The 25221-nt window shown below is 35.4% G+C and overlaps 1 protein-coding gene and 1 long non-coding RNA gene across 12 annotated transcripts; both read right to left on the bottom strand.

Moving 5' to 3' along the window:
• Positions 1–4822: 4822 nt before the first annotated feature.
• Positions 4823–10834, bottom strand: LOC113283863. 10 transcript variants are annotated; one of them, XR_003327776.1, is made up of 9 exons: positions 10654–10834; positions 10076–10126; positions 9879–9924; positions 9672–9751; positions 9423–9538; positions 7851–7942; positions 7476–7618; positions 6933–7003; positions 6010–6742 (listed from the first exon to the last, which is right to left on the bottom strand). It is a non-coding gene; the product is annotated as an uncharacterized LOC113283863 (long non-coding RNA). The 10 variants fall into 10 exon arrangements; XR_003327779.1 differs by adding an exon at positions 4823–5356 and having other exon boundaries at positions 6673–6742; positions 9672–9924; positions 10076–10834; XR_003327772.1 differs by adding an exon at positions 8787–8905 and having other exon boundaries at positions 9672–9924; positions 10076–10834.
• A 1524-nt stretch (positions 10835–12358) lies between these two features.
• Positions 12359–19550, bottom strand: LOC113283862 (signal peptide peptidase-like 2). Of its 2 annotated transcripts, XM_026533239.1 has the most exons (14): positions 19285–19549; positions 18075–18233; positions 17574–17685; positions 17325–17444; positions 16601–16758; positions 16150–16329; positions 15270–15304; positions 15021–15177; positions 14297–14350; positions 14129–14221; positions 13747–13889; positions 13227–13297; positions 12970–13053; positions 12359–12868 (listed from the first exon to the last, which is right to left on the bottom strand). In XM_026533239.1, exons 1-14 carry the CDS (start codon positions 19429–19431, stop codon positions 12768–12770), a joined length of 1614 nt encoding a protein of 537 aa, XP_026389024.1. In that variant the 5' UTR covers positions 19432–19549; the 3' UTR covers positions 12359–12767. The 2 variants fall into 2 exon arrangements, with proteins under 2 accessions (XP_026389024.1, XP_026389023.1); XM_026533238.1 differs by having other exon boundaries at positions 14129–14350; positions 19285–19550.
• Between the last annotated feature and the right edge of the window lie 5671 nt (positions 19551–25221).

The raw sequence follows: 25221 nt of genomic DNA, 5'->3' as shown, positions 1-25221 counted from the left end.
CAGTAATCATTTCTTAAATCAAGATCGTAATCAAGAACAACATCAGCAGAATGAACATCAACAACAATTCATTTATTCTTCTCGTCTTCATCATTTAATTGCAGCGGCAGAAAAAAGAAGAAAAAAAAACACTAGAAAAATCGTATTCAACAGTACCAACATCATCGTATTCATCGTCTACAACTACCGATCTACATATCTAAATCACAGACGTAGATTTTCACCTTCAATCACCATTGTTACAGCAGCAGGAAGAAAAGAGAAGAAGAAAAAAATGGAGACGTCATTATTAGTAGGAAGAAAAAGAAGAAGAAAGAAAAAAATAGAGAGATTAGATCCGGAAAAAAAAGATGAGAGAGAAAGTAAATCTGAAAATGATTTCTTCTCTCTTACTTTTTGACTATATATATGGTCCTAATCTAAAAGGGTATTTCTGCCACTACAAGATGACAATTACATCATCCATGACATCACCATAGGACCAAACCATAATTTCTAGGACCAAACTATAATATATTTTTCCAAATAGGACCAAACAGACACATGACTGAGTCAACTGGATTAGACACTCTCTAATATATTATTCCTAGGACTATATGGTATTTCCTACATAAAAGATTCCTTATCCAACAATTTCCGGTATTGCTTAATTTATCTCCGATTGTTAATGTTAATCCGTGTGATTAATTGATGTTGAATTTTGTTAATTTAGAAGTTAATTAATTTTAATTCATAAAAATTGGGCATTTCCTTTAACCAGAGGTCTACATAGGAGTCACATAAAGACCGATTATTCCTTAAAAAACACTCAGAAAAGTGGACATTTCAAACTTGTATAAAACTTCAAACAAAGTAAGAATCGGTGGATGTTTATGGTCTGATTCTGGGTTGGTGTTCTTCGTCACGAAGAATACCAGAAATCAATTGATGTATGTAAACATAAAAACTGATTCCAAAAATCAGTTGATGAATAGTATTATGTAGACAGATTGATGCATTTTCATATATAAATAAAATTTCATTCACACTTTTAGGAAATATCATTCATTTCAAATCAACCTAACCCACTGATGCACTTAACACATGCAACCAGCCTTTGAACCCCTATGTGACCCTAGTGGATGAGTTATAGTCTAGCGAGGGTTTACATAGAGATCTACCCACGAAATCTACACAAACACTTCTAAAACTCTCAATTTTTATTTGAGGAATCTCCGTCTGCTTCAACAAAACTCGACATAAAGTCCGGAGCATACCCCCGAATTTAGGATATCATGAACTGATAGCTTTCATCAAATGCGAATGCTTCTCCCTTTTCCTCCATGTAGTGCGTTTTTTCACGACTTCCTCCTACAAAAACACAAACTTACTTTGTTAGTGTTGTCTAATTAGAAGATCAAACAACTTAGCTTATGTAAAAAAAAACTCTAAAAAAACTAACAAATTGTTGCATCGATAAGAATCCGTTAAACTTGTATACTTATGTAATCAACTATCGCTTTTTGGATAAGTTGGTATCTATCGTGTATTGTTGCAAAGATCTTCTCTTTGCATTTTTATAATGTCGTACATATTGGATGGATACCCTCCCCTAAAAGGTTTCGGGTGCAACCCTTTCAGCTAAGATATCTTCACGTCTTGTTTCATTGTACCATGTTTTGATTATGGTCAAATCTTCACTTGAGTCAAATGATGCCATGATTATATGTAAAGGATATGAAGTGAATTAGGGAAGAGTAAATGATGAAACTAGGTGTGCGTGTTGTTTGATTAGTGGATGGAGTAGGAATAAAGAAAATATGTAAGTTGGGTCAAATTGGGTATGAGAAAGAGGTACTTCTTGTAAAACGACTAGTTCTTTTCGAAAAAAGTGAATAATTGTGTATAATCGGTTGTCCTTAATGTCCATAAAGACCGATTATGATTTGTTATCAACTAGAGTCGATCATTGTAACTGTCAACATCTATCGATTGTGTCTTTGAAAATCAACAAAAAAAAAGAACTTTCCACCGACCAAAATCGGTTCATATTGTTGCACATATAAACTGATTTTGGTATACAAAATCAATAGAAAACTGAAATCTTCTAAGCCTTGAAGAATCGGATTACATGAATACCTATTGAAACCGATACAAGAATGAATCTGCAGAATCAGTTCATAAATGTAGTGATATGGATCGGTCGTGTGCTTGTATTTATAAAAAAAGAATTGAATCATTACCAGGATATATGTAGTAGAATTTTGTTGATTTAAAATGAAATTCAGTAGATGGGAACGCATGGACAAACGAAAGGCGAAAGATCTAATAAAAAATTCATGCCCCCAAAGCTTGGGAGCGCCCAAATGTTTCATAAAAAGAAAGAAGAACAATTAAACGAGTACAAATTAAAATGAAGGTGGAAATACAACATCTAAGAGGCATTTTTAGTCTCAACCTGATTGTTTTGAGAAGGATTATCTACATCAATAGCGTCATTGCCAGCTTCAGTCTCCTTCGAATGACTGCCATGAGAATGATCGCCTTCAGACTTCTCAACGTCGTCATCTTCGCATTCAGAGTCAGAAATGCACCAGAAATCCATTGCATACCATAATTATAATTAAAAATCATAAGTTAATTGTACTACAATTAAAAAAAATCACAAGTCTTTCGATTATTACAAAAATGTCTTAGAATCTTATAATAATTACAAACCATTAAAAGTCTTAGAATCTTAAACTTATAATGTCTTAATTAGCCAGCATAATAGACCATCAGGGAGCATCAACATTGGGAGCAGAAAGCATCAAGGGATATTAGCATTGGGAGCAGCAGCTTCGGTAGTGACAACACCATCATCTGTGTCAGCAGCAATATTGACAACATTAGCAGCACCACGATCTGCACCAGCAGCAGTATTGGCAGCATCAACATCAACAGTTTCTGCTAAAGCTTCACTATCAAGTTTATACAACTCCTCAATCTTTATCGGGGCTATAGTTTCTTTCTTCTCCTTTTATAAAACTGAATAGCACTCCAAGTTCTTCATATCCAAGCTTATCTTCAAGTACCAATGCCTGTTCTAGTTTGGTATCTCGACCAAACGCGAACTTGTATTGGCTCCTTATGATTATCTCTGGCTCCCTCTTAACATCATTTTCTTGGGTTTATCAATTGTAAAATTTCAGGTTGCTGAAATTTATATCTATAAAAAAGTACGACCAAAACACAAAATCTAGTTAGACAATCGATAGATAAGACTGTATATGTAATCTGATTCTACCTAGAAAATTCTACAGAAAAATGAAATTTTAGGAGCCGGTGGATAAGACATATAAATATATACCGATTCCAATATGGGAATTCCAAAAGACTAACAAGCATAATTGATAGATAAAGCACATACATAAAAACCGACTGTGATCACAATTTTTTTTAAAAAAATAGTACTTAGAATCAGCCTATGACGAAGTATCTTATAAACCGATTCTTGTCAAAACTGGCCAAAATCGATTTCTATAAATCCATCATATCCACCAATTATGTTGCATGTCCTTCATGGACATGAAGAACATAACGCGAAATCGATGGGTACACCTTAACCTATTTTGGGAGAAATCAGAAATCTTGATTTCCCAAAAGGTATTTTTTCTTTAATTTCTTTTTTGAAGGATGAAAAATGAGTTTTAAATATGTAAATCAATGAATAAATCTTATTAATAGAACAAGTTGATGGAGATATACCTTTCCTTAGATGATCAGGTGATAGTTGGAGAAAAAGGTTAAAAAAATTGATTAGAGTTTATAGAATTTTGTAAGATTAGATGAATATAAAAAGTTTTTTATTTGTTTGTTTTAGAAGGTTAGGTATTTTGGTTTGTAACTGAAAATAGAAATCTTTTGTATTTATATGAGTTAGGAGTAGGATTAATTTGATCCTTGATTGGTTTTTTTGTCCAAATTAGACACCCGATATTCATTTGTGTAGATTGGAAGGCTATTATTGGGGCATCATACTCCAATAGAGGGGCTTCACTTGGATTCTTAATGTAAAAAAAATGGTTATGGGATATCCTAACACATATACAAAATTTCTAGATTACCCTTTAACTAAAATAAAAACTTAAAAATCGTAGAAGTGATTTTACGTCCAGGTTTGGATTAATTCCAACCGTAAAATTTTATTCGCATGTAGTTTTACGTCCAGGTTTGCCGTAGAATCTCATTTTACGTCCAGGTTTCTTTTAATTCCAACCGTAGAATCCAATTTTACGTCCAGTTTTCTTTTAATTCCAACCGTAGAAGTGATTTTACGTTCAGGTTTGAATTATTTCCAACCATAGAAATGATTTTACGTCCAGGTTTGGATTAATCCAACTGTAGAATTTTATTTGCATGTAGTTTTATGTCCAGGTTTGAATTAGTTCCAATCATAGAAGCTCATTTTACGTCCAGGTTCTTTATAATTCCAACCGTAGAATCTGATTTTATGTCTAGTTTTCTTTTAAATCCAGCCGTAGAATTGAATTTACGTCTAGGTTTGGATTATTTCCAATCGTAGAAGTTTATTTTACGGCTAATTTTTCTTCTCACAAAAACTTTGTCCCAGAATTCACCAAGTATACAACAAAATTTATTAATCTAATTTTTATCTAATTAAATTAAATTAAATTAATTAAATAAGGGTTGTTTAGTCATTACAAAATTATTTTAGATAAGGAGTTTTTGATATTACTTATGGGTGACCCGTTTTTTGTCCTATTAAGTGACGCCTCTCTAATAAAATATGACGCCCCAATAATAGCCTTCATAGATTGGGAGAACAAAATGGTGGGCCTCACATAATTTATCCAGGTTATCTTGAAATTGCTAGGAAGAATATATATATATTTCATGCATCCGAAGATAGTGCCTGTCAATCTTGATTTTTGCTAAAGGGAAAATCAAAGATAGTGGCCGTCAATCTTGATTTTTGTTAAAGGGAAAATCAAAATAATTAGGAGTAAAAAAAGTACAAATCTTGCATCTTGAACACAAGTAACCATATCACAATCAAAGACCTCGCCTCTGATGAAGCAAGAGTTGCTTCCGTGATTGCATTCACCAAATATACAGCTAGCTAGGGCCAGGACCACAAGCAAACATTAAAATTTCTAGTAACATGTTGTATGTGCGTTTTAATTGCAACCGCAGAATAACATAAATTTTGTTCCAGAGAATGAACCAACCATGCTGGAGTGGGTGCAGCAGTTAGTACTACAGTTCGATAGTATTAATGACTTTTGCCGCTTGCATTAACAAAGTGAACTGCAACATTTTCACTATACCGGCATACTTACTATAGTCGTGAAATCACTTCTTGTCACCCACTTTCCTGATCCAACAAATAGTCCAATATGTAGATTTATACCGAACTAATTATATGTCTATTGCATGAATCATTTTGTACGTGCAATTCAGGGTAATAGTCTTCCACAGGTATAAGTCTTCAAAACAGATGTATATGTAAGAATATAAAAAGAAATTCAAAGTTCACCGTGGAACGACAAATATTATATAGACAGACACAGGTCAAACTCTCTGTTGTCCAAGGTCCAATGTAAAATACTATATTAACACTACTTAAATTGGAATGTTCTGTTAGTTTACATTTTAATACTTAGAATCTGGGATCCAAGATGCATGATTGTTAAAGGGAAATTGGATTGTGCAAACACTAAACAATCACATGTTTTTGTTAATAATATAGAACATGATATGTAGTTTTTTTCAATAAATTTCCAGATTTCCAAAATTGAATTTGAGTAAACATTAAACAAGCACATGCATTTGTTAATAACATAACACGATATGTAGGGTTTTTTTAGTATTCAACCATATTTGATTTTTAATCCTTTGAATTGTTTCCACTTTTTAAACAAACAGAAAATTCATACAGATAATTCATCCTACAAGAGGCTAGATGTCCAATACAAGAAGGACCCAAAATTCATATCCCAAACAGTTGGGTGATATAAACCCATATTGCAATCTCATGTAAGGACAGTTGAGCTTCTAAAATATCCTTTGATTATAACGTTTTTTTTTTTTTCAAAAGTCTCATAAATTTTAAATTTTTTATGGGCTTAGGTGAAACTTGTTGGAAGCTTTTATCTTCGCATAACAAGTCTTCGTGTCATGCATTTTCACAGAAGATTAAAAAATTTGATGATTGATGTATTTTCAAGTTAACCTAAATGCACACACACAAAAAAAAAGTTAATCTAAATGAATAGAGATCAAAATTCATATAGATAACATATACAGGTTGTGGTCCCCGAATATTTAATTAATAATTAATTAAAAAATTTGAAAATTAATTTTAAACTACTCCTATAATTTTAAACAGAGAACTAATGAAACTATAGCAAAATAAATAATGACGATAGCCCACCTGATCTTCGCCTCCCTATTTTTCTCCCTACAATCTAAACCCCATATTAGGGGAATGGTGAACCCCACCTAAACCTGAATGCGGATCTCGATATGGATGTGAGGCTTAGATTATAGTGAGGTGGAGAATAGGGAGCCAAATAGCATTTCCGTTTTAAAAACAACGAAAAGCTAAGGATTTAAAACAATAAGAAAAACAAGAATGCTGTTAAACTGGTTTTATACTATCTTCAACTGAGGCAAGTTTTAAAATGTTACCCAAAGTACGAGGAACAAGATATAGGAGTGCAGGTTGACCAAGCCCATCCATCAAGTGTGAGGATGAGACCTGCAATGAACAGAATATCTATTGTCAACAAGATATCCATGAGAGTTTATTATTCTAGTGTATCAGTAGAGTATGCAATGGAAAGATGCATTTTAAAAGTAAGATGAAATGAACAGAAGAAAACAAGTATATGCAATGGGAAATAGAGCAGCAAGACTAAGTAGTAGGAAATATAAAGCAAGGGACCCACCCACGCCATAGCCTATCGTCAATCAAAGAAAATATCCATTAAGGATACCCTTGTTACTCGATCTGTCATATCTGCATCAAACAAGCTCAGGCATGTGAAAAACTATAAACAAAAGAAAACCATGATTAGAGTAAGACTGGTCTAGCACTATCAGGTAAAAACTACAATAACCACAAATATAAAAATCATTAACAATAAGGCAAGTAGCTCGGATACATATTGGGAGGTTTTATGTTCACGCAGAATGTGCAACACCAGTAGCATTTGAATAGGAGCTACAGTTATCATAATTTCCTACTCTTCTACCTTTATATGTTTTTCAATATCACATGAAAATAGTAACCTAATTAAATTAATAATGTTGGTCAAAATTTATTACTATGGTTTCTCTTCATATGGCTGTTGTCTGCAGAAGTACAGTTTAGTACATTTTGCTATAACAGACATAACCAGGCAAAAACTGATAGATTTGGTGATATCATGCTACATATGGTTCTTTAGAAAAAATAACAAATAATTCTGACACGGAAATAATAGCAGTACCTAAAGGCAAATGCAACGAGTAAACCAGGAAAGATAATATCTCCGAAGCCAATCATATCATATCCACCCCATGGATCAAAAAATCTAGGGATCCTCAAAAGCATAGGAATTGCTTCTCCACCACTATTGTCACCTCGAACAACCTACAGATTAAAGAAACACATGCGTAAACAGATAATGAATTGGCACTTGTTTAAAGCTGTCACAAGGGATTTGGAGACTGGACTTGGAAGAAACTGTTAGCATCAAATATAGCTAACTTACACAAAGAGAAAGATCAACCAGGCCCAGGAGGAAGATTTTGGAGGGACATGGTCATTAAATGCTAAAATTTTCTGCAACTAAGAAACATAAATTTCATAGAAGAGAACTCACCGCAATCATAACACTTTCGTTTAAGATGAGTGGAGATCCAAAGACCCAAAATATATAGTATACAATCCACATGAAAGAAGCACTGAATCAACCTGATTGGAAAATAAAAAAGAAGCAATAGCTGAGAAATGTGAGTTGAAGAAACAAATGAGACATGGAATCAACAACCAGAACTCAGATTTTTCTTAACCATGTGCCAGCAGTGTGTAAAGTACGATAGTTATCCTATTTTTTCTCTTTCTTGAACAAAGCCGCCAGTGTGTATACATGACCATATATACAATAGTTATCCAGTATTGACTATTGAGGGTCATGTATATAAAAATTCCGACAATAGGAGTAAATACAATAGGTAGCTCTTGATGCATCAGAACTAAACCTCTTGTAAACTGTGATTTCCAAGATCTAGGTGATTATATAATTTTCAAAGAACATGAAGATAACAACACCAGAAAATATAAAACTTTTGACAAACCAAAAACCAACCGTATAGGAGTTATGTACATGCACCACTTCTAACATTTCTAGTTTCAAAACAAGTAATCTGTACGCCCCAATATATATCAAGTGTTTATTAACTAACCTAGTACAGGGAAATAAGATATATGAAATATCAAGTGTTTATTAACAAACTAAGTACAGCGAAATAAGAATGAAGTAAAAGAAAACTTTTGTCTGCAGAAACCAAACACGATATGGATAATTATAATTCATCATATTTCTTTTTACGTTTTCATCTTAACTAAAACTGATTACTACATTCCCAGAAAAGGTCTTTCAATGCAATGTGGAGGCAAAAATCAGAGCTTGGTCCTTAATGCAAGTTCCAGACCAAGAGAAGAGGTAAAAACATATGACTAATGCTTTGCATTAAACTGAAGGATCAACTAAGAAAAGAACGAAACTTTGGTATCAGCTGATCATAACTCTCATGACCTTGCTCAGAAGCAATAAACTCTGATCAAAGAGACGTGCAGACAATAGTCCCATCAGCCATACAAATATCACTGAAACGTCTACAAGTGGGCGGTTTGGAGAGTACAACAGAAGCTCCACTACATAGCAACCGTATTCAAGTTAGACGTAATGTTATATGAAAGTAACAAATGTTCCAAAGAATAGATGGGCTGAATGAAGCCTTAGATGGTGCATATTTATATCCGACGGTTCAAGAAACAAAAAATATTGCAGAAAGGCCTAAATTAACGACAGTACACATCCCAGACTCATACCTCTCTTTTCTAGAAACATGAAAAAAACCCGAAAATAAAACCTCTGTTCTGTACTATTGTGTTGTTATTTCTTGCTTTTCCATCGACGTGCTACTGGTTACATATGGGCTCTAGCAAAACCTATCTTCTCTATATGTAAGAATTAAAAGGATTCGCCCATGGTCCACCGACATTTGTCAACTACCTTTTGCATCCAATAACTATTTAAAAAGCAAGACTTTTAAGTGAAACTCACAACCTGCCTTGAAAAGTAAGTAGCCTTTCACTAATCTTGCGAACAACAAATTCCACGCATCAATTCAAATTGACTTTAAACTAAAAGATTACAACAAAAACTTACCCAGCCCTCGGGCTAACATTAACTTTTTCATGGTCTTTCAGGTCGTCTTCGCGAGATCATGGCAACAGGAATTGTTATGTTTATGGAATTTTCAGAACTCACCGTTTTGTAAAGATCTGCCAGAAAAATATACGTGGGAAAACATATAAGGGATGTAATCAACACAGGGAAAAATGAATGATCCTGGAGCATTCAAAAGATAAACAACTTTGAATAACTAATTTGATTGGGCCATCAGGTGAGGAGTACCTTCATTGTCAATCATCACCAATAACCTAGATGCACCACCTGATTCAGGAACTTCTTCTTTCATTGTAAAGGCACAATCTCTGCATGTAGACAGTGCAATAAAATATTGATAACTGAAACAGGTTGAACAAAACATGATCTACAACAACAATTGATATCGAAGAGCATTGTCTGCATGTGCTGGCAAGAGAGCACCAAAGGCAGCACCTTCAACTTTGGTATTATTTACCCACATCATCAGCTTTACCTAAAACTGAAATGACGGAAATACTTCAGATCAACTTAGTTGCAACTGCTAAATGTAATTGTAAGGGGAAAGGAACGAATTAAGAAACATATATATTGACTACATAGCTTAGATAAGAAAATCCCCGTACATCACTTTTCTGTGTAAAATAACTTACATGATTTAGAATAACATCTTCCCAGATCCAAACCACACTCACGGGAATCCACTACACAAATAGAAGCTTTGAAACAGAAACTGAAAATGCTTAAATGCATATGCTAGGGACAACATTCTATTGCTTACAAGTTAGAGAGGGAGTATATACTAGGGAGCATTAAAAAAAAAAACTGACATATATTACTTTGTTTCACTTCAACTCCTACAGCACTTAGATTTCCTAAAATCAGTCATACAATTCCTCCCAACAAATGACCCCTAGCGGTCTAATCCCAGAGATCCAAATCTTTAAAAGATTTAAAACTGAACTCATCTACTTATTCTCAATTACGCTCTACACATTTCAGAAAATATATCAATCTAATAAACTTTCAAGTGATTTTACTTCAAATTATTCAAATTAAAAAGCACAATTATGAAGCCAAACCTAGAATTATAAGATTTAAACAAAATATCAGAAAAAACAAACAAACTCAGATCAATTAACAAAGTTAACAATTTTTATTATTCTTTTTTTTTTATCGGCTCAAAGTTAACAAAATTACTACTAGTATTAGTAATGATGGGAAGTCATACCAGCTCGAAATTGTTATTGCATGAAGCGGATTTATAAGCGACTCGATCACCGTGAGGAAATTCATAAACAGATGAAAAATTGCAGCAGCAGGAGAAGAAGAGATTATTAATTTTTATTTCTTACCTAGACTTCCTCTTTTCTCACCACCAGTGCCCAAGAGAGAAAGAAGAGATTATTAATTTTTATTTCTTATTTTGCTGTATTTTGGTATTTTTCTCGTTTCGGAGGGAAGTCTTGTTACGGGAATTGAACCGTTTTTTTTTGGCCCGCTTTCCTTTTCCAAGTCGGTGGCACGGTATCATTCTAAATATGGTACTGGGACTGGAATTAGAGGTTGCCAAGAATCCTCCCAACTTCTAAAAATATATCAACACTCGTATATATAAAAACACAGAGGGTCTGAGGACATCTCATTCATTCAAAAACAAAGGTTTGGCTTAGTAGAGAGTTTGCAACAACAATGACGCGCGACCAAAAGGTAAATCTTCTTTTTGCGGCAAAACAAGAATCAAGCCGTTGTGCTTATTATGGTCGAGATATGAAACTTTATCACGGGGAATATGATGAGAAGAAGAATGACTTAAGACTCGATGAGCAACTCTCCCGCAATGCGCTTACACTGCTCGGCGATCCTGGTATCAAGGATGAAGAATACGGGACTTTTCGTCCCATGGTTGGCTCTCACAGGGGTTTGGTTTGTTTTCATGCAACTCACAACAAAATTCACAACAATGTCCAAGATTCTGTCTACATTTGTAATCCTTTCACCCAAGAAACCATCCTTCTTCCGCAGCCACCTTCTGATTTTTATGGAGGTTTCGTGGTGAGTGGATTTGGTTATCTTTATTCAACTAATGAATACAAGGTTGTTAGAATACACTACGGCAGTAGGCCTTCCGATAGTGGTCAAGTCCATGTATACACTCTTGGTGACAAGATTGGGTGGAGAACCAAAGACGAAATAAAGTATTACCCTTTAAGTAAAGGATCAAATGGAGTTCTCTATGATGGAGCTCTTCATTGGATAGACTACCACGGCACAAAGATTGTAGCTTTTGATTTGGCAGATGAAAAGTTCCGAACGGCTCCCATTCTGCTCCCGCCTTGCTTTCCCGACTATTACGGGTACCAGTTGATGATGTTAGGAGGGTATTTGTCTATTGTTTTCATGAAGTCTTTCCAAACTGATATTTATTCACTCAAGGAGACTGAAAACAAAAGAGGTGGCAAAGTTTGGAAGTGGAGTAAAGAATTCACTATAAATTCAACGCAAGATTTAAAACTTTCACCCTGTTATCCAATTTCCATTACGGGAGAAGATAAACTTCTCATGTTCAAAGGAAACGCGAAGTCCTGGCTTCTTTGTTGTTATGACGCCAAAACAGGCACTTTAGAAGAATTCGTGGATGATAAGATGTTTAAAGAATTTCAACTAATTCCATATGTGAAGAGCGACGTGTCATTAACAGTTCTAGCGCCTGACCTGAAACTACTTCCTTGGGTTCAGAAGATTAAGAATTAGTTAGTTGGGAAGTTTGTTCTTGGTTTTGTTATTATTACCCTCTAGATGTCTGTCTTTTTGTTCTGTAACATGTTTCATTTAAGTAATAAGTCCAATTCATACTAATTGCAAGTACAGAAGGTATATTACTACAGGACTTGTGGGTCGTGTAATTGATTTATTAAGGCAATGATGTAGAAGAATTCAATAAGAAACAGAATACCAGACTATACAGTAGGAATCACTTTGGTTCCAAGAGCAAGAGAATATGTTGTTCTCACGAAGCTGGTGAGGATAAAATAGCGTATGTATATTTCCAAGAACTAATCAGACTGTTACATATAAATAACAAATTTCTTCCCACTTTACCTTGGGTAAACAAACTGGGAATCAGGTACAATCATTACATTAGTTCCTGCACAATTTGATTTCGTACAATCCAGTTATATGCTAAGACAGACTGTGGTTTGTCCCCCCAACCTTCCAATTTGAATATCAACAAGCTCAATCACTATCTTGTATGCAGGTAGCTTCAGGAGATCGATCTATGGAGTCTGCTGCTGCCTGTTATCTAACCTTCCATCTCTAGAGATACAATTAACCCTAATATGCTCAGGCTTCGCCTAAAGGATCTCTAGATAATGATTCAGAGGACCCATAGTTCCAGAGGTGTTTCAGCTCACCTCTAAGCCAGCCTAATACGATTATAACCCCTGAACAGGAGTAGAAAATATCAGGATTTTGTATGTTAGCTAACAAGAACTGTTAAACTGGTTTAATGGTACCTTCATTTGAGGCAAGTTTTAAAACGTACCCAAAGTACAAGGAACAAGATATAAGAGTGCAGGTTGACCATGCCCATCCATCAAGTATAACCCAACATATGTGAGGACGAGACCTGCAATCAAGAGAATATCTATTGTCAACAAGATATCCATGAGGGTTTATTATTCTAGTGTATCAGTAGAGTTTGCAACGGAAACATGCATTTAAAAAGTAAGATGAAATGAACAAAGGAAAAGATTCATGTGCGATGGGAAATAGAGTAGTAGGAAATATGAAGGGACCCACCAACGCCGTAGCCTATTGTCAACCAAAGAAAATATCCATTCAGGATACCCTTCTTACTCGATCTGTCATATCTGCATCAAACAAGCTCAGGCATGTGAAAAACTATATATAAATAAAGGAAAACCATAATTAGAGTAAGACTGATCTAGCATTATCAGGTAAAAACTACAATATCCACAGATATAAACTCATTAACAATAAGGCCAATAGCTCGGATTTGTATTGGGAGGTTTTATATACATGTAGAATGTTGAACACGGGTAGCATCTGAATAGGAGCTACAGTTTGTCATAATTTCCTACTCTTATACCTTTATATAACTTTCATATCACATGAAAACAGTAATCTAATTTAATAACGTTTGTCTCATATAGCTCTTGACTGCAGAAGTACAGTTCAGAACATTTTGCTACAACAGACCTTAACCAGGCAAAAACTGTAGATTGGGTAATATCATGCTACATATGGTTCTTCAGAAAAGGTAACAAATAATTCTGACAGACGGAAATAAGAGCAATACCTAAAGGAAAATGCAACAAGTAAACCAGGAAAGAGAATATCTCCAAAGCCAATCATATCATATCCACCCCATGGATCAAAAAATCTAGGGATCCTCAAAAGCATAGGAATGGCTTCTCCACCACTATTGTCACCGCGAGCAACCTACAGATTAAAGAAACACATGTAAAAAACCCAATACTATATTCTCTGTTCCTTCTCCACATGAAATTAAAGCTGTGACATGGGATTTGGAGACTGGACTTGGAAGAAACTGTTAGCACCAAATAGTTAACTTACAATAAGAGAAAGATCAACTAGGAGGAAGATTTTGAAGGGACGTAGTCATTAGATACTAAATTTTTTGCAACTAAGAAACATAAATTTCATAGAAAATAACTCACCACAATCATTACGCTTTCGTTGAAGATGAGTGGAGATACAAAGACCCAAAATATATCGTATACAAATGCACATGAAAGAAGTACTGAGGCAACCTGATTGGTAAAAACAAAAAAGCAATAGCTGAGAAATGTGAGTTGAAGAAACAAAACAAAATGCACACTTGGTACCTTTATATTTGGTAGACGTGCCATTTGCAGTACTGTTATCATCAAACAGATTCCCTGGAAACAAAAAGAAGAAATAGTATAGGTTAGCAACAAAACCACGGTAGTTGAGTTTCATGAATCAGATTTCCCTGCCAAACAATACACAAAAGCAGTTTAAAGTTCTTCCACGATAATATTAAGCATTTCTTTTGCAAAAGAAGGATTGTTCTCATTACACAGATATACGGGCATAGTTAAAAAGAGAACCGTCGACCAGTATAAATGAGAAATAAGAAATCAACAACCAAAATTCAAATTTTTCTTAACCATGTGCCAGCAGTGTGTAAAGTATGATAGTTGTCCTATTTTATTTCTTTCTCGAACAAGGCTGCCAGTATACATCCCCATAACATCGTATTATACTCGCAAAATAAAAGGACTATATACAAAAGGTGGCTCTTGACGCATCAGAACTAAACTTCTTGCAAATCGTGATTTTTAAGACCTAGGTGATTATATAATTTGCAAAGAACATGAAGATATCACCACCAGAGAATTAAAAACTTTTGACAAACCAAAAACCAACCATATAGGAGTTATATACATGCACCACTTCCAACAATTCTAGCTTTGAAACAAGTAATCGGTATGCTATCTCAAGTGTTCACTAGCTAAGCAAGTACAGCAAAATAAGAAATAAGAATGAACTATAAGCAAACTAAAATTGGAGAAGTGAGAAACTTACAAGAACATCTTGGCCAACCCATGCATATGATACATGCTGATTTGCAGCCCAAAATATGGCAAATGCTAGACAGAATGGCATTACCCCCATAGAAAGAACTGTTACCTCCCCAAGACAAGGAAGGTTTACTTTCTGATTCCCAGAATTCTTGAATATCCTGGTAGATAGACGCACAATACTAAGATGAGAAAAAAGCTATACAATGGCATGTCAAAGTAGTTGCTATAAAATGGGTCATCGTTGACCTACCTTAAAATCACTGTAACTAGGCAAGCGTGCATTCCCTGAAAGAAAAGAAAAAAACATCACAGAGTAAAGTTCAGCAATCAGTCTTTACTATTTACACAAATATCAATGACGGCTGACCCATGGTCAAGGTTTAGTTTCCTTTAGCAGTGGGAAAAGTTCTAATTCCAAAACAGTCTGGGAGGCATGCCAATTCATTATAATGTAGCAGAGTTTGAAGTAACTACAGCTACGGATAATATTACGTTCGGACCTGATGCATAGTGGAAATTAATACAAAAAGATTACCGACATTAGCAGAGTTTCAGACCACTAATGTATTCAGTAATTCCCAACGAGAATTAAAAGGTATCATATAACACATGAAGTCGACCTCCATACAACTAAGATGCTTTTAAGCATATTAAAACAGCCCCCTTATGCCCATGAAATCCATATATGATGGTATGGAAAGCATCTGAATTACAACTTTTATTCTTACCTTCCATGAATGCATAATGTACGTCTATTAGGTTTTGTGCCGTTCGATTTCAAATTTGATTTAAAACTTTTTTGAGTATAAAGACTTGCAGATTCATAACAATACACGAAAAAGAAACACGGGTGGTGATTAATAAAGGCAAAGTAAACAATGATGCCTTCAGCAAAAGATCAAGAAGCACAAATGCTTCTACCACGTGTCTCTTGGTGCACCTCTCCAAACATTAAATGCAAAAATAAGTTATCCAACTAGACGAAGTTACGAAGGTCTTATACTTGCAACACCAATGTCTCAGTCATGAAGCAAACCTTTACAATTGATGCTTAATGATGGAAGCAATCATTTGGTCAAGTTTCGATCAAACAGAAACGGAAGGAGGAAATTCTAAAAAAAGCTCTGTACCTCAGATCCACCGATGCAAAATAGTACAATCAGCACCCAAATAAACCACGCCGACATAAAGAAGTACAGTAGCATCAGAAAGACTGATGCCACAATGACAAATACCACAGCACCACTGGCATTGATATCAAACACCTCCTTAGCAGAGTCATCTTTGACAGACTCAGCAGCAGAAGAGATCTGTGGAATCAAGAAACAAAACAGGATTTAAAAATTGCATCTCCCTGACTCATTTCCACGGCAACAGAAAAGCAGAGAAATTTTGGATCCCAAGAATCCTATTGAAACATGAATAAATAAATAAAATTCAGGCCAGTATATGATCTATGAAGCTAACTCTTGTCAGAAGCCACTTAGTTTTCCATCAGAAGACATTGATTTGTTTTAGTTTCTTTACATCCAACCATGGAACTTTGCACGAAGCTGAAGGATCGATAAGAAAAGAACGAACCTTTGGTGCCAGCTGATCATAACTCTCGTGACCTTGCTCAGAAGCAATAAACTCCGACCAAAGAGACGCACAGACAATAGTCCCAACAGCCATCAGCCATAAAAATATCACTGAAATGTCTACAAGTGGGCGGATTGGGGAGTACAACAGAAGCTCCACTGAATTGCAACCGTATTCAAATTAGACAGAATGTTATATGAATTAAAAGGAGAAAGCAACACATGTTCCAAATAATAGATGGGTTGAGTGAAGACTAAGATCGTGTATATTTATATCCAATGGTTCAAGAAACAAAAGTATTACAGAAAGGCCTAAACTAACGACATATACCTCTCTTTTCTAGAACTATGTAAGAAACCCAAAAATGAACCTCTGTTCTGTACTACTGTTTGTTATTCTTGCTTTTCCATCTTAGAGATGTGCTATTGATAACATAGGATTCTAGCTAACCTATCTTCTCTATATGTAAGAATTAAAAGGATTCGCACATGGTCCAAGGACATTTGTCAACCACCTTTTGCATCTAATAAATATTGACAAAGCAAGACTTTTAGTGGCATGGCAATAAACAAATAGAATACTGTTCATCATCTTATCCACAAATATAAGTGGAACTCAATACCTGCCCTGAAAAGTAAGTGGCCTTTCACTAATCTTGCGAACAACAAATTCCATGCATCAAGTCAAACTGACATTAAACCAAAAGATTACAACAAAAACTTACCCTGGCTGCCAGCTAACATTAATTGTTTCATAGTCTCTCCTGTCGACTTTGCGATCATGACAACAGGAATTGTTATGTTTGTGGAAGTATCATTTTCAGAACACACCATTTTGTAAAGATCTGTCAGAAAAATATGTGGGAAAACATACAAGGGATCTAATCAACACAGGGAAGATGAATGATCCTAGAGCATTCAAAAGATAAATTAATTCAAATAACTAATTTGATTGGGCCATCAGGGGGGAATACCTTCATTGTCATTGATCACCAATAACCCAGATGCACCACCTGATTCAGCAACTTCTGCTTTCATTGTAAAGGCACAATCTCCTCGTGTAGACAGTGCAATAGAATTTGATAACTGAAACAGGTTGAACAAAACATGATTTACAACAACAACAATCGATCATTTCAAAAGAAAACAAAAGAGCAGTCATGCTAATTTTGTAATGGGGATAATATAACATAGAAGGCGTCAATTATCCCCATAATTCAGACAAACCATAGAGTGAAGAGTATCAATTGAGAAAGTTCTAGAATCAGCAGAAAGAATGTCTGTCAAGAATAATAAGTAATATCATGCAACTCTAATCAACCTTTGCAAAGCTTGATCCCACTCAGATACAACCTAAATGCTTCCGTTATACAGTTAACATACTATTACGCAATTCAAACTAATGTATTAACATCTTATGCCGGGTGCAACATGATTTCAGAAGCTCGGTGTAAAAATATCAGAGAAAGAATTACATTTGAGGTTGAACTTGAGCAGCAATTTAAGGGGTTTGCGAAAGCGGCAGGATATCGAAGAGCATTGTCTGCATGTGCTGGCAAGAGAGCACCAAAGGCAGCACCTAAACCAACTACACTTTCAACTTTGGTATCATTTACCCACATCATCAGCTTTACCTGAAAATGAAATAACGGAAATACTTCAGATCAACTGCTAAATGTAAGGGGAAAGGAACAGATTAAAAAACGTATACATTGACTACATAGCTTAGATACAAAAAAACAAGTGCATCATCTTTCTGTGTAAAATGACTTATATAATTTAAAATAACATCTTCCCGGATCCAAATCACGCTCACATTGCAAGGAAATCCACTACACAAAAAGAAGTGTCACTGAAAATGCACATGCTAGGGATGAACATTCTATTTCTTACAAGTTAGAGAGGAAATGTATTATTTGTTTGTACATAAGACAGCTCAATAAATCCCCAAAGGATACAACACTAAAAATAACTGACATATATTACTTAACTTCACTCACTTCAACCCTTGCAGCACTTAGATTCTCTCAAATCAGTTACCCAATTCCTCCCAACAAATGACCTTAGCGGCCTAATCCCAAAGACCCGAATCGTTTAAAGATACAAACCTCAACTCATCTGTTTCGCTTATATCCTGGTTATTATGTAATAACCTTATAGTCCCTGATTGTAGTATGAATGATATGTATGTACAGTTTGTGGAGTAGTTAGGTTAGTTTAGGTGGTTACTCTATGGGTGCTGATATAAATATGTGGTGATGTATCTGTTTATGGACTGTTAAGAATGATAATGTATTGAAGTATCTCTTGTATCTGTAATCCTCTTCTCAGGTCCAATGAATTCTTCTTGTTTCTATCTGATCTTGTCTCTTCTCTTAATTCGTCTAATTTCTCTAATGATATTTGATTGATGAGTTTGGGACTCATCATAACCACTGCACTTCACTACCAATGTTGAATAACAATAAGTCCACTTATATCCTCTCCACATTTCAGAAAATATATCAATCTATTAAACTTTCAAGTGATTTTTACTTCAAATTTGTCTAATTAAGAAGCACAATTATGAATTCAAAACCCTAGAATTACAAGATTTGACACAAATTATCAGAAAAAACAACAAACTCAGACTGAGTAACAAAATCAGCAATACTACTACTAGTAACAGTAGTGATGGGATCATACCAGCTGGAAATTGTTATTGCATGAAGCGGATTTATGAGCAAGTCGATCGCCGTGAGGAAATTCATAAGCAGATGATGTTAAAGAGGAGAAGACAAGGAAATGAAGAAAGACTAGACGAATTGCAGCAGCAGCAGAAGAAGAAGCCATTGTCGGTGTGACCTAGATTTCCTCTTTTTTCACCAGGAGTGAATGAATGAAAGAAGGGAAGAAGATCTCTCTTCTTCTTCTTATGGTGTTTTTCTGTGCGTTGTACTGACTGAATAAACTTATACGAGCAAGACTTTTAAGCGGATTTGTTGGTCGGTAATTTTTATTTTATTCTTTTTTGTTTAAAAACGTTTTTTTTTACCTTGTTTTCGTTTTTTTCTCAACTAACATTCGCATTTCGATGAATTTATTATCAAGGCTGAATTGGGGGCATGGAAGCTAATTGGGGTCAGGATATATTTTATACCCACACCAAAAGATATATGGGGTTTCTAAAATGATGGTGAAATAACTATTTTACCCTTATCTAATAATTTCTTCTCCTCCCATTTTTTTTCTCCTCCGCTCCCTCTCTCCCACTGTTTCCCATTCCATTAACGACTTCTGAGAAAAAAATTTCTCACCGGTTCATCGTCGTAAGTGAGCTAAAAAAATTAAGTTTTCAACTGCAAAATTGCAGTTACAGTTCCAGGGTCGTTAACCACGGTTTTTTATTGCTTAACGATTTTTGATATGCATGTTGAATTGATAAAAAATCGTTAACCATTAGGGTGTAGTAGATAACGACCCTAACCTGGTTTTCTGCCCTAGAATAGTGTCGTCTAGGGATTTCTAAATCTCTAACGACTCTATATGATACAAAATTTGTTCCCTGTTCAAAAATAGGAAGAGTCGTCATGTCATATGGTTGTAGTCGTTAGCTATGTTGAAGGGTTGTCATGTGAAGTCGTTAACGATGTTGAAAGGTCGTTTGGTTTTATATATTTTGCTTGTCGACCCTTGATCTATGAAATGGATCGCTAGGGTCGTCAGTATATAGGAATGCCTAATTAACGACCCTAAGAATAACATTTTCAGAGAGTAAAAAGTTTTAGAGTCGTTGGGTTCTAAACATATTAAGTTAACGACTCTATATGACCTAACTAGCTGGAGTCGTCAATTATATCACACTTGGTTGACGATTTTTCATAACCTGCAAAAGTTGCAGGTTTGAGTCGTCAAAGGTTGTGTCAAGTAATTGACGACTCCTTAGAGTCGTTCGTTTATTACCTTCTCGACTTAACGACCCTCACTCTGAGTAGTTGCATAGTGTACATGAATCGACCACTTGGGGCATCATTCATACAATTTGAAGAGTATAGGAAGTTTACCTGATTGTTTTGAGCTTCGAGTTCTTCATTTTGAGGATTTGTTCCTTCATTTTGAGCAATATGATTCCTCTACTGGAATCCCCCAAAAACTCAACTTCTTCCTCTCCACAACACAAAAACACAATTTTTCTTTTATCAAAATTTTACCCCTAAATCTGATTTTAATCTAATTAAACTAATTAACAATTAATTAACTTAATTACCACTAATGATTTGGGGTAGTTTAACCATTTAAAAAGGTTGGGGATAAGGGATAACTCCCAATTACTATTTCATGAACTTTTTTGTCTTGTAGTTAGGGTCCCCAATTATTTTTCCAGGGTTCAATTTAGGCTTCTTTATTATCTGTAGGGAAAACCTGTAACGGAAGTTCGACCGATTTGTTTTACATTTTGGAAAATGGGCATCTCAACTCAAGTGCTTAACTATGCCTGATCAAGACGGCCAAGACACTCATGTAAAAGCTTCTGTTCTGGTCCTTCTAGGAGGGTGAGAGCAACTGCAATGGATGACTAAACCCAAATTTTTGGTCCAGATACGTGACACAGTCGAACTGAGTAAAGATCAAAAACTAGACTATACTCAAATTTCAGACTATATTTGGTCTGGACTACGGATCAAAACCAAATTTGGTCAAGGGAAGTTATAAACTTCCCCCGTTAACAGGCGTTTATATAATGCACGCTTCAGATGAAGCGGTTGTATACTTGTCGTCCCATGGTCAGGCATTTATATAATGTACGCCCCACTGAGGCGAAGCTATAATGTACGCCCCATCAGGCGTGAGTATAATGTCCGCCTGATGACAGGCGTGAGTATAATCTTCACCCCATTCAGGCGTGCATTTTATGGCCGCCCCACTCAGACGTGCATAAAGCTCACGCCCCACACCGAGCGGACATTATACCTTATACTCCGTATGTTGCCATGTTTGAACGGATGAAAATAGTCGACAAAAATGTTTATACCGTTGGTAAGTTTCGAACGTTGGAGAAAACGGAACGTTGGACATTTTCGAACGTTGGAAAGTTTGAAAGATATTTTCGAACGTCGGAAATTAGGTTTCTTTCATACACCTATATATACACTTGAATTCCTCTAATATTTCCCCAAACATTACTCATTCATACTATCTATCAGCAGCAGCAGAATAAGTATTATTTCGTCTTTCAAATCATTTATTAGGAAATTTTCACCGAATCGCTTACAATGGCACCACGAATAGCACGAGGTCCAAATTTTACGATAATCGAAGATGTAACGATGTGTAAAATTCATTTATCAATATCTCAAGATCCTGGTGTTGGAACTGATCAATCAGAGGCTGCGTTGTGGACTCGTATCAAGGATGATATTGAACTTCATTTACCTAATAAACCAGAGCGGTCTTGGAGTTCCTGGCAAAAACAATATCAGGGAATAAGTAAAGATGTGGCGTTGTTTTCGGCAAAAGAGGCGGAAGTGGATGGTGAAATATCATATTGGATGGGGTCCTGAAAAGAAGGTAAGTATTCTTTATTTTTTGAACAATTATTTTCTAATATTTACACGCCCATGAACTTAACTGTTTAAAAACATTAACAGCTTGAAGAAGTAAACATGCGGTTCAAGGAATGCAATAATGGAAAAAAAAATTTAAGCACGAAGAGTGTTACCCAATTGTCTTAGAAAATATAAAATATAATCGGCGATCGACTTTTGTATTCGATACGACGCACGATTTTGACAGTTGTGAGAATAACGAGGAAGATGAGGAAGGAAAACAAACAACAACTCAAGCCGAGTCCGGTAACGACACAGATAGGGGAGACATAGAGAACACATATCTCCGTAAGATGGGGAAAAAAACAGCAAAACGATTGGATCCTGTACAAAAGGAGTACTTCGAACTTCGTAGGGCGGACATAGTTTGGAATAGAAGAAACCAATCTTAACTCAAAGGCGGAATAGTTGAAAATTTTATTATCTCTCCTATTTAGTGATTAATAATTTTAGTAGTATAACTATCTTTTAATATTTCTTATTATTACAATTAGCCGTATTATTATGTAATTTTTGGATTTTAAGTTTATTTCCGTTGAATTGAATTAAATTTAAACGTTTTTGAAACAACTAACCGTAATTAAAACTTGATGATGATTACATAAAAAATAGATAATACATTTAAATAAAACAATTCGTCCAAAAATACTGACCAAATATTGATCAACATCTTTGGAACAATAATTATAGGAAAGTTACAACATTCTAATTTAATCATTCGTCGGGATTATAGTGCGCAAGATTTGATTTGAAGATTTCATAGCATTCCTCATGCTCAAAATCATTGCCTGTCTCGTGGTAATATTCCAACCAAGCTGTAATTTGCTGCAAATTTAAACAAAAATAAGTTACATATATGTTTAGTTTAAATATAGCTCTAGGCATAAGATTTGAAATATATTTTATTATTATCCAAAGTTAAAATACAAAGAAAATGACAATCATAAGCTTTCATAAAAAAAAACAACCCATACAATGACAATCAGTGTCCAAATTTTTAATTTCCATATTCTGACTATATATGTTCGATTAAGTCATCATGCAAGCGAATATGCGCTTCTTTGTTACGCATTGCACGTCGGCGTTGCTCAGCTCTAATTTGGGAAAACTCCTCATTATTGCCTCTTAATATTTTAACTGGTGCCGGGTTGCTACGTTGTTCATAAACATGTGGCCAGTCCCCGGGTAGACGCTCATCCTCGACTGTCATATTATGTAAGATAATACAGGTTTTCATGATATAGGCAAGCACATCTGGATTCCACAATCTTGCAGGTTGATGATTCCAAACTGTTGTTGGAGTACACCAAATCCCCGTTCTACATCTTTTCTTGCACCCTCTTGCATCGATGAAAAGATTTCCTTTTTCCTACCTACCGGATGTTTAATGGCCATAATAATAGTAGGTATCTCTGGGTATATGCCATCAACTAGATAATACGGCATATCATATGAATGTCCGTTTACCTCGTTGCTCACTAGTGGTGCTTTTCCTGTTACAAGACTTCGAAAAATATATGAACGGTTCATAACATTAATATCGTTGTTAGATCCGGGCATACCAAAAAATGCATGCCAAAACCATAGATCATAGGACACCACCGCCTCCAACATGATACTTTCGCTCCCTTTATATGGGTGTAAGCCCCTGACTCTGCCGACGGACATTTATCCCATTTCCAATGCATGCAATCTAGACTACCTAGCATCCCTGGAAATCCACGGTCTTTGTTTTGCTTGAGAAACAGTTCAACATCACCAGCAGTTGGTTCACGCAAATATTCTTTCCCATACACGTTGACAATCATCTTACAGAACCTCCGAGTAGCTTCCAACACAGTGGTTTCTCCTATGCGTAAGTACCCGTCTATTGCATCTGCCGCACATCCGTAAGCTAACATTCTTACTGCTGCTGTTACTTTTTGATGAGGGTTTAATCCTACAACTCCACAAGCATAGGGCTTTTGAACAAAATATTTGTCTGCATTGGTAACACCTTCCACTATTCGGCTAAACAATTGTCGACGCATTCTGAATCTTCTGCGAAAAACATTGGGTGGTTGGTTTGGGTACGGAGAAAAATAGTCGTTCCATAGAAGTTCAGCTCCTGCATCACGATTTCTGGGTATTTTGATACGAGTTTGAGGCCATTTTGAATTTGTAACAAGGACTCCCAAACTAACGGCCATGTTATTTTACATAATTGTTATTGCATCATCATCAGAGGAATAAAAACTACTATTAGAAGACGACGAAGAAGAAGAAACAGAAGAGCAATAATGAGCGGTTTTCTCATAGTTTTCCATTACTATCTGAAGCAGAAGAGGGGTGTTGTCATTCATATATTGGGTGATCAGGTCTTTAATTTATATCCAAGAGCATTAATAAAAAAAAAAGGAGATGGTGAGAGATAATGATTTTCTTGAAAAAATAAAAGCTTTTTCCAAAAAAAGATAAAGTGTTTGTCAGTATCCTGATATGACAATACTCTATACACACTGCCTACTCTCAAACTTGAGAGGACAACCAAAGGGATAGTGGAGAGAGTAGACTTGAAATGACTACTCGCTGAAAGATAAGATAAGATATTAACTATCAGTATTCGAAGGCGCCGATCGAGGTGGCATAAAAGGCATCTGCATTCTCGGAGTGGCATTGACTGAAGACATTGTTGAAGCTGATCCTTGACTCATAGAACTCCAAACTTGCGGTGGCATTGTTTGGGAAAAGGAACCGAACCCAAGGGGAGGTTGGACAGTGTGCGGCGGACGGAAAAGAGACATTTGTTGTTGCAAATCTATGTACATAGTATTCAGCCTTTGTATTTCTGCTTCTTTCTCCATAATAACGTCCATCCTCTCCTTCGTTTGTTTTAATGTAAAATCGCGAAATTGTTGATTAAAATCAACATGTTCTTGAAATAATGTGTAAGCTTCGTGCTGTCATGAAAAAATAAAATACATAAGTACAAATGTATAATAAAATGTCGAACGTTCTTGAAAAAGTCGAAAGTTAACAAATGTGGTATAATAGATGT

This window comes from Papaver somniferum, chromosome 5 (assembly GCF_003573695.1).
Source record: "Papaver somniferum cultivar HN1 chromosome 5, ASM357369v1, whole genome shotgun sequence".
Classification (NCBI taxonomy): Eukaryota; Viridiplantae; Streptophyta; class Magnoliopsida; order Ranunculales; family Papaveraceae; genus Papaver; species Papaver somniferum.
The sequence above is the reverse complement of the archived record's forward strand: the minus strand, read 5'-3'. Positions and strand labels throughout refer to the sequence as shown.